This window comes from Myotis davidii, unplaced genomic scaffold (assembly GCF_000327345.1).
Source record: "Myotis davidii unplaced genomic scaffold, ASM32734v1 scaffold866, whole genome shotgun sequence".
Lineage (NCBI taxonomy): Eukaryota > Metazoa > Chordata > Mammalia > Chiroptera > Vespertilionidae > Myotis > Myotis davidii.
The window spans coordinates 1,464,999-1,475,306 of NW_006297145.1; the positions used below are offsets into that span (position 1 = coordinate 1,464,999).

At 50.6% G+C, this 10,308-nt stretch overlaps 1 protein-coding gene across 1 annotated transcript in view; it reads left to right on the forward strand.

Annotated features, from left to right (window-relative positions):
• PAPPA (pregnancy-associated plasma protein A, pappalysin 1) overlaps positions 1–10,308 on the forward strand; it is a 181,963-nt gene that overhangs the window by 114,788 nt on the left and 56,867 nt on the right. Inside the window, exons 10-12 of the mRNA XM_015569900.1 lie at positions 3,716–3,829; positions 4,759–4,894; positions 6,997–7,210. Coding sequence (XP_015425386.1) covers positions 3,716–3,829; positions 4,759–4,894; positions 6,997–7,210 — 464 coding nt within the window. The remainder of the gene's footprint in view (positions 1–3,715; positions 3,830–4,758; positions 4,895–6,996; positions 7,211–10,308) is intronic.

Sequence of the window (10,308 nt, forward strand, 5' to 3'; positions counted from 1 at the left end):
GTTCTGCACAACAGTCCACACAGACGCACTTTGGAAGGGGGAGAAGGTTGGGAGAGATTGGGAAGGTCACTGGAACCAGTGACGCTGACAAAACTGGACAAAGGGAGATGACGGGTGAGGAGGAACGTGGGGTGTTGGAGGGAGAGCTTGGGTTCACAGGAGTGTATGATGTGCCTCTCCTTCTTGTTCCCTTGCAGAATGTTCAGTAAAATCTACATGGCTCCGTCATGCTTTATGGCATTGGATTTGCTTTTGGAGGGGAAGGTGCAAAAAAGGGGGTGGAGGAAAACAGAGCATCCCCATAGAATTCGTTACCTTGAGATCACACCTGTATCCTTAGTGACCACCTAGGATACAAGTGTGGCCATGGGCACGGGCAAGGCTCTCTTCCTTTTCGGGCTTCGGAGTCCAGTGTGCCACGCACCTCCATAAAGGGCAGCTGAGTGAGCAGAGGCACGCCAGGTCCGTCAAAGCAGGAGCTGCGAGTGTCTGCACCAGTTTCCACACAGATGCACTTTGGAAGGGGGAGAAGGTCGGGAGCCTGCGGCAGCCTCCCCCACCTCCCAGGAACCTAGATGGCTTTAAGATCAACTGGGGCTTTGAGGATTTATTCATTCCTCTCTGATCTGCCTTGACTGACCCTGGTCAGGATCCCAGCCAGCCTGAAACAAACCCAACCCTGAAAAGGAAAACAGGAGAAGAAAATAACAGCAGCACCTTCTTCTAAAGCCCTGTCTAGCGCTGATAGGGCTGCCGAGATAAGAGGAAATTGTATTGAAGCAAGACTTCTCTGACTGGGAATGCTTTAGATGCGGAGATAAGCCCCCAACGCCTCCCAACACACACACACACACACACACACACACACACACACACACACACACACACCAGCCCTCCGGAGATGTGCCCCACCACGCTCTGCTGGGGGACAGGCAGCTAAGACCACAAGGGGAAAGAATTCCAAAATGATACATGTCGAATTGCTGGCCTGGACTCCGAATGCCATAGATAGTTTATGCAAAGTCTCACACTGTTGTAAAATGTAACACAATCCACTGGCAGGCCTGCCTAAGTTTGGTCCCAGTTGTTTTTTGAGAAAAATAAATAAACTTGAAAATGTCTTCCATCCCATGAATGTGACTGTGTTTTTTAACGGTGGTCCCTTGGTATTAGGCTCCTAGAGATCTGAATGCCTGAAGCTCCTAGAAGCCATCACTTAATCCCTGGGACTTGACTCTCCATAGGAAGTTACCTGTGACAGTCAGGAAACCAATACTGCATTTCCAGGACCCACTGATGCCTCAGGAGCCGTGAGGGAAACTTTGGCGACAAACATGTTTCAATAATTTTCAGTGTTTTAAAGCATTAAAGCTCTTTTTGTAAATGAAACTTTCAAGGCGGCTTGACATCTAAAACAGATGATGCTCAGATGATGGCCTGGTTGAAACGGTGGAGCAGAAACTAAGTAGCCCCCCCTCCCCATCCTGAACCCCAAGCTGACACCTCTAGGGAACCCTAGGAATTCATAGGTGATACCTTGCAGTCCTATGATGCCATCCAGTATTCAACTGTGAAAGATAAACCCCAGGTTCAAAGGGGTGAGATAACTAGTCCTAGTCCACAAATATACATCAGATGTTGGGGAGCCTGGACCAGAACCAAGTCTCCCTAATCCAATAGCCAGCTCACCATTGCAAAGCTCTTGAGTGACAATGTGATTCTCCAAAGTTGGTTAAGCAACTTTCTTCCTTTCTCTGAGGTCTCAAGGATGAGTTGATGAAGATGTTAACGTTAAGAGAAATTAGATGAAGGGTCTAGGGAACTCCCGGTATTATCTTTGCAACTTTTCTTACTCCAAAACAAAAAGGTTATATATTTTTAAAGATATAACCTTTTTAAAAAAATTAGTTTCAGAGAGGAAGGGAGAGGAAGAGAGAGAAACATCAATGATGAGAGAGAATCACTCATAGTCTGCTTCCTGCACGCCTCCTACTGGGGATCGAGCCTGCAACCTGGGCATGTGCCCCTGACTGGAATCAAACCTGGGATCCTTCAGTCCGCAGGCTGACGCTTTATCCACTGAGTCAAACCAGCTAGGGTAAAAAAGGTGTGGGGTTTTTTAAAAAAAGCATTAATGTTTGCAATTATAGATTACAGTGCAGCCAAGTATTTTTATCTTGCCTTTGATTAGTGAATTTGGTGTAGAACTTCTCCACTCCATTTTTTAATTCTTCTGTTCTCATCTATATGAATCCCTGGGTATAATCTTGTTTTGTGTGATTTTAATAAATGGTATCAAAATGTACTGACCACTTAGGTCTTGTTCTTTTTAATCTACTCAGTGTTATGTTTTTGCGATCTTTCCAAGTTGATGTCTGTGAACTCACAAGTAGGGATTCCATTTTCCTTGGCCAGGACCCATACTAAGCAGGTGTGAAATATTGTTAGCATCATCCCTGTATATGAATAAAATTCAGTCCTCTTAATATACTTTTGCTCATAGAATCCTATCACATAAATATGTCATTTTATGCATCCCTTCCCTAACAGATGAACAGACGAACTATTTCCAATCTGTTGCTACTGTAGATATTGATGGAATGGATATCCTTCATCCTTGAATATCTTGATCCTCTCCAGGTCAGCCTTACTTCTTAGATGAGCAGACTGATATCTGCAGATGTGGAATGACAAACCTAAATTCCTAGGGAGGTTTGGAGAGAGGAGCCACTTTCAAGCTCAGAGGAAAACACTAATTTGGGATGACCTGCTCATGTTCTGACCAATCACAAGAACAGCTCAGCTCTTTCTGTCCTTCTCCATCATAGCCCTCACCTGCTCTGCAGTTTACAGTTATGTGTGTCTATGCGATTACCTGATGAACATCTGCACACATTGCCACTCTTGAGCTCCTCACTATCTGTCTTGTCCACTTGTTGTCTCACAGTGCTTGGTAAAGAGCACTGACTCAATAAATATCTGAATGTATGAATGAACCAATGAATGACATGACATTTGGATACACACAAAGCCCCTAAGTTTGAAGAATTCTGCTGGTCTACACCTTTCTGTTTCTTTTAACACCAAGTTGGTATATCTGTCATTGAGAATGAATGCGTGTGTATGTGTGGATATATGTTTACTTATATGCATTTGAAGTAGTGGAGCTGATTTTCTTTGGGGAAAGCAAATGTTCATACGATCGCAGTCTTGCTCTGTTGTATGTAGCCCTGAGCACAGTTTTCAGATTTATTCTGAAGTGTGCTCTGCTTGATGTTCAAGAGTCTACAAGATCCAACCCTGCAGCCTGTCTTTTCTGCCGCTTTCCCCCAGCGCAGATACCAGGCAGCTGACCACAGCTTAGCCCTTCTGGATGCCTGCTGTCCTCTGAGCCTGAGCCTCTGGTTCTGTTCCCTCTACCTGCCATGCCCTTCCACTTATCTCTACCCTGTTCATACCCAACTCAAATATCAACTCCTCTAGGATGTGTGCTCCCATGAGAATGACTGTCAACTCCACCATCACTGGCATTGAGGGTTTCCTCCTCTGCGTGAGAATGTGGGCTCCCGGGGTAGACTCTTGCTTGTCTCTTCATCCCTGATTCTTCCTGCAAATGCCAAGGACAAAATATGTAGATAGCAAAGGTTTATCAATTTGAATTTAAGTCAATCTCTGCCACTCTCTACAACACTTGTGTGTCTTTCTCTTTTCCCAGGTGTGTCGGACCAAGGTGATTGATCTCAGTGAAGGCATCTCCCAACACGCCTGGTATCCTTGCACCATCAGCTACCCCTACTCCCAGCTGACCCAGACCACGTTCTGGCTCCGGGTAAGCCAGTGCTTGAAGAGCCCTGGATGCTCCAGCGGCCCCAGGAAGCTCTGCCTCCCACAACCCTTTCTTAGGATGGTTTGTCTATCCATTGAGGATGCTCATTGTAAGGACAGGGGACAAAACACTGATCGGTGAGATGCTCCTGGAAATGGAATCCCTTAATTGCTTGTGAAATACCCCCCAGTCATTCTTGTCTTGGCAGAATTTGGATACTTTTGTCTGCCTGAAACCGCCTATTCATTGTTCAAGACTTTTAAAAATTGTCTTCTCTCCCCTGAAGTCTGTACTGATCCCCCAAGAGAAAAGTGGCTGTTCTCTCTCCTCTAGTCCTGTACATGGTTGGTTGGTCAGCTGTTGATGGCACTTGTCACATGGTGCCATCCCCCTAAGGACTGTGGATTGCACTGAATTTTGATTTGCATGCCATTGACCTATATTGAACCTCATAGTCTGCAGAAGTGCATGGGCCATGTCTTACTTAGCTTTGTCTCCTCAGTGCCTAGTACAGAGGTTAGCATGGAGGAATGACAAACAGTAACAATACCATTTTTTGTGGTTTTAGTATGTGCCAAACACTTTGCTCCCATCACCTTATTGAGCCTAACAGCCACCCGGTGATATGGGTCTTCACTTTATCCACCACTTGAGGGGAGGGACCGCAGGCCTAGAGCGGCACAGCCAGCACTGATGGACAGGCGCGTCTCGGAGGGAGCAGAGCCAAGATCGGAGCAGAGTTTCTGATCTCAGAGCCTGTGCTGTTCACTGGGAGGCTCTATTGCCCCTCCATTCCCGTTACAGAGCCACAACGAGTAATCCAGTTCCTGAAGCAGGAGGTTCTCCCTGAGACCCCCTCCTCCCCATCCTGTGGCTGCTTCCCCACCAGGGGAAGGGGCATGCATGACTCTCTGATGTCACGTGTGTTTCAGGCATACTTTTCTCAGCCAATGGTTGCTGCAGCTGTTATTGTCCACCTGGTGACCGATGGGACCTACTATGGGGACCAAAAGCAGGAAACCATCAGCGTCCAGCTGCTTGACACCAAAGAGCAGAGCCACGATCTAGGTGAGCATGTTCTCTCGGGCCTGGCTGGCTCTGGGTACCTGGTTCCACCTTTGCCCAGCGTGGTCCTGAGGGTTGGCTGAGAAGGCCTCTTCCTTCCCCTCTCTTCTTCGTTCTCTCGCTGGCATTCTTATTGCCGTCAAGTCAGGATGTGCTTATGGGTCTAGAGAAGCCTGACTGACAGGTTCAGGGGTGAGGGATCACTGTGGAAGTCCTCCCTTCAGTGGCTGCCTTCTGCCAGCCACCCGTAACTAAGCATCCCTGATGGTCCTCCAAAGGCCCAGGGAAGGAACCTACCTACGTAAGGCCCTTTCCCACTGTCCGCTGTAGCACCTGAGGCCCAGGGAGCCCAGGCTGCAGGACAGCGGCTTTTTACCCTATAGCCAGAGGTCCTGGGAATGACCCCAAAGTGCCAGCTGTGTGTCCAGTGTGAGCTCCAGACTTTCCCATGGGAGTAAGATCAGGAACGGTCCGATGCAGGTCTAGGAAGGCAGGGGAGGAGTCAGCTGCCCCAGAACACGGGCTGCAGTTGGCACTTGTGCCACCTGCCTCAGCATACCCACAGGAGCCATGGACATAGAGCTGATGGGCCAGGTTAGAATCCATCCCCACCACTCGCGCGCCTGGAATATGGGAGCCGTTTTCTCCATCTCTCCGTGCCTCATTAAGAGCTCTGGGGCAATGATGCCATTGTGCAGTCAGAGCGATGTAGGGAATAAGCGAGGCTTGAGACTGTAGGGCTGTGCCTAGCATGACACCTGCCCCCAGGAAGTGCTGTTACCTGCTCCCATGTTTCCGACACAGCCATCCCGGGCGGGTGGAATCCCGGGCCAGCACCACAGTCCAGGCATCAAAGCCATGCCCACACACTCCAGAGGGAGCTCATTTCAAAGACCCCGAGATTGCAAACCGGTGACAGGTCATTCTGGGGTCAAGCAGCAGCCCAGGGAGCAGCGAGGGCTTTTCGGTTTTGTGTTGATGTTTACTTATTTAGTTAGTTTCAAAGGCAAGGGGGAACATCCTAATAAGGAATAGAAAGAAAACCCCTCTGGACTTATCTGGATTCCTGGTAAATTTCCCTAAGTGGGAAGTAAATATTTTCATAGCTGTCCTGGCAGAGCGCACCACGGCCGGGCTCCGAGCGGAGGGTTTCAGCAGAGCGGGGCAGGTCTGGTTCCCAGGGAGCTCTTACGTCCTGCTACCTGATGCCGGGGACTTTCACGTGCCACCGTCCCTCCCGCCAGCCCGTCCTCCATCCTCAGCACCCTGACTTCCCCTTCAGATGCTTCCCAGCTCTAAGAGAATGGACCACCAAAGGGGGAGAGGCTTCATGCCCCCACCTAGCAGGCCTACCCAGCGTGGTTGGGATCATTCCATTTTCTAGATACGGAAACTGAGTGTTGGGGTTTATTGGAGTCACATAATAAGGAAGTGGCTAAAGCAAGACTTGAACCAAGTTCCAACAACGCCAAAGCCACCCACTGCATCCCGCCCATCACTCCCATCTTCTGTATGCACACCTCTGACTGCCCCTCTGCCTGCCCTCCTGAATCTGGGGACCTGCTCCCGGTTCTTTTGAGGGTTCTGGAGTGAGGCCAGCTTGCATGCTACTTGGGCTGTATGTTGCTGGCTGCTCTGTGGCCCTCTGGAAGGCCACTTCCTGCCCAGGGTTCTCAGTCTCCTGTCCACAGGATGGTTACAGAGGCCCTCACCTAGTACTACCGCAATGGCCTACAGTGGTGAAATTGTTTCTGGGAAGGCAGCCTGAACACTGGCAGTTCCGACCAGCAGGCCCCACTGCAATGTGGGAGGTGGGGGAGGCTGGGCAGAGGGGTGGCCCTTTGGGGGAGGAGAGGGCCGTGGGCGCTAGGTGAAGGGAAGGCTTAGGGGGCAGGGAGGCAAGGGGGTTGGAAAGATTTGGAACCAAGAGAAAAAGGCAGACAAAGAAACTTTCAATCAAACTCAAAATCCCCACCGGCCACCCAATGGTGCTTTTGTGCAGGGACATGAAAGGGTCTGGGGGCTTGGGGAAGGGCCGGTTGGGGAGGGCGTGACTGGCCTTGAGTAATGAGCCTGGCCCCCCGGCCCTCTGTCTCCCCTGACAGGCCTCCACGTCCTGAGCTGCAGGAACAATCCCCTGATTATCCCTGTGGTCCATGACCTCAGCCAGCCCTTCTACCACAGCCAGGCGGTGCGAGTGAGCTTCAGCTCACCCCTGCTCGCCATCTCGGGGGTGGCCCTCCGCTCCTTCGACGGCTTTGACCCTGTCACCCTGAGCAGCTGCCAGAGAGGGGAGACCTACAGCTCTGCTGAGCAGAGGTAAGGCACCCCGGGTCTGCCCACCCTGCCATTGCGTAGCCAAGTGGAGATGGAGGAATTCTGGAATGGGGTGGCCGTATGTATTGCCATAAAAATCTCTGTGCATCTCCCTCCTCCATCTCGTGGGCTCTGGGCAGCACTGCCTCTGGGCCTGGCGTCCAGGGGTGGGGAGGTCTGTAGACTGGGTGGTGGAAAGAGGGCCTCCTTTGCTGGCGTGCAGTCCCAGTGGCTTGCAGGGGGACCCTGGGACATCGCTTTCTCTCTCTGGGCCTCAACATCCTCATTTGAACAGAGAGAGGGTGGTGGTTCGCTGGCTTTCAGCTCTGAAGTGCTGGAATATCCTGCTCCCTGAGTAGCACAGACAGGAAGCATAACTCTCTGAAATTTAGGGGGGAGAGGAGGACTTATTTGTCTCATCCCAGTTCGCTGCGTATTTCAGTGACAGTTGAACTCTGTCTTCTCTAAGCCGGGCTCCTGAGATCCCTCCAGTGGTCTAGGAGCCTGTCTCTGAGCTGCATAACATCACCCCCTCGGTGCCTTTGACCTGGCGTCTCTGTTCTTGAACCTGGTTTAGGGCTAAGAGGGAAAGGTGTTTCCTGGACACCTTGTGGTGATCTTCTTACTGGATCTGAATCTACCCTTCCTGACTGTGTGTCTACATATAAGTCGCTTTGCTTTTCTAAGTCGCAGTTTTCTGTTTTGGAGTAAACAGGTGATAACATCTACCCCATAGGGTGGTCGTGAGGGTCAAACAGTGTGCTGTAGGTGAAGGTGTTCTTGCAAATTGCTAGGCACCATGCAAAGCTTATGCATTAATAAAGGACATTTATCTCCCTGTGACAGTGGTGCTTTTCAGCTCAGAACCTGCATAGAATCCTCAGAGGAGGGCAGAAGGAGCCTCAGAGATGGTCTAGCACGTAGAGGTGTCCGCACTTCTGTACCGTCTAGAATTCCAGGGTCCCAAGAGGAGAAGGACTGGTCCAGAGTCACACAGCATCACTCATGTTTGTTCAGTGAGATCCAGAAGGAGAAAGAGAGAGTTGGGGTCTCAGTAGGCTCCCCCAGAGTGAGGCCCTCTGAAGGGCGATGCAGCCCTACCCTGTGTACCTGGGAGCGAGGAGCGGAAATAGGGGTGGGAGGGTGACAGGGGCCTTTCCCACGGCCCTGCTGCTGCAGAGGACACAGAAGGTGGTTGCAACACCCACAGTGCTCTGCACCCACTGTCTTGTGCAAAGTCTGTTGCAATCCTTCAGAGGCCAAAAAGCTCCTTAAATATCACTCATTGTTACATTTCACCCTGAGAGGGCTTTTTCCTCCCAGGCTCCCCAGACTATAAAAATGAGTTAATTCTCAGAACTCAGAGAAACATTGCGGATGGAAAATGCAAATCCATCACCTCGGCCACAATGCTCTCCATCGTCACCCAGACTCCGCACTGCCCGCAAGTGCACTGAGGCCGGCACTGACGACTTTGAGTTCTTAATTGGCAGGTCCTGTGCCCCAAGTAAACAGTAGGGAGAGTTTAACCTTGGAAACAAGTCAACTGATAAGTGCCTGTTGGATCCTCTGACTTGTGGGGGGACATCGAACTTGGGCAAAGCGTTCTGTCTCTGTCTGGTTAAGTGACCTTAAACCAGTCACCCCTTCTTTCTGGACCTCAGTTTCCCCATCTGCAAAATGATAATGGGTTGGATGTTCTCTGTGGTTCTTTCCCATTCTAAAAGTCTGTGGTTTCCAAGAGCTGGGAGGGGCGAGAGGGAAGAGGGAGGGACTGACACTTATGATTGTATTATCTTATTTCACTATCACCTCTGTCCTGGGAGGTGTGGAGGCAGTGAGGGAGTCAAGGCCATCAAGGCGATCAGAGGCCAAACCCTGCTTTGTCTGCCCCTAAAAGCCACTCTGCCCACCGGAGCCAGGAACACCTGTGGGAGAGGAGAGGACTTTTCACAGCCGCTCACCTGCGAGCATTTGGACAGTGAGCCAGTCAGGTGCTGAGGACACAGCTCTGAGGGCTCTGCCGGCTTGCCTGGGATGGGACCGGGTTGGGGCAGGCAGAGCGCCCAGGACTGAGGCCTGGGGGATGCAGGGCCCTCCTGAATGCCTGGCTGGGGTGTGGGAGGACAGGCAGGACTGTGCAAATGTGCAAATGCGCAAATGCATTCAAACAAACAAACGAGGAGGAAAGAAAAGAAAAATAAGCAACAACTGGAAAAAGCCATGGGGTGGTTTCCTGCATTCTGAAAGCACCAAGGTAAATAGCATCAGTTTTTATAGATTTCAGCTTGTGGAACACACGTCCCACTTTACTCCAGGCTCTCCCCAGGTGGAGAAAGGTGCTGTTTCTCCCGCCCCTCCCTACACCCAGCTCTACCACCCCTCCCCCTCCCCCTCCTCCTTCTCCCCATCTGCTTTTTCTTGCTTTCTCTCCTTGCTCCCCCTCCTCTCCGTCTCCCTCCCCTCTACCCTCTCTCCCCCTCTTTTTCCTCCTCATTTGCTTTCTCTTCCCCTGAGAGCAGCATGATACCTAGTGGGCTGCCTCTGGAGCAGCATCATACTCCACATCGATTCAGGTGCTGTGTTCTGACTGAGACTCGGGGGTCCTCCCCAGCCCCCGCGCAGTCCTAGGAATAAATGCAGGGGTCCAAGAAAACAGGATCGGGTTTCAAAGGAGAGGTCCAGTTGTGGAATTCTGGCCAAACCCCAGCTCCACACAGAGTTAGGGGAAGGGGGTAAGATGGGGGGTTGCATAGTGATCATGGTGGGGGATTTCAAGAGGCCTTTTCAATGAGAAAAGCAACAATCATGAATTCAGGCTCTAGTCTCTCTCTCTCTCTCTCTCTCTCTCTCTCACACACACACACACACACACACACACCGCCTCTATCCTATGGCTTTAAGTAGATTGAGCAGTTTATTATAAAATTCAGTGGGTCATTTATGTAGACAAGTAACTTTCTTCCCTCCCTTCTTTCCCTCCTCCATTCCTCCTTCCTTCCCTCCCTCCCTCCCTCTCTTCCTTCCTCCTTCCTTTCTTTCTTCCTAACCTTTTTTTTTAATCCTCACCTGAGAATATTTTTCCATTGATTTTTAGAGAG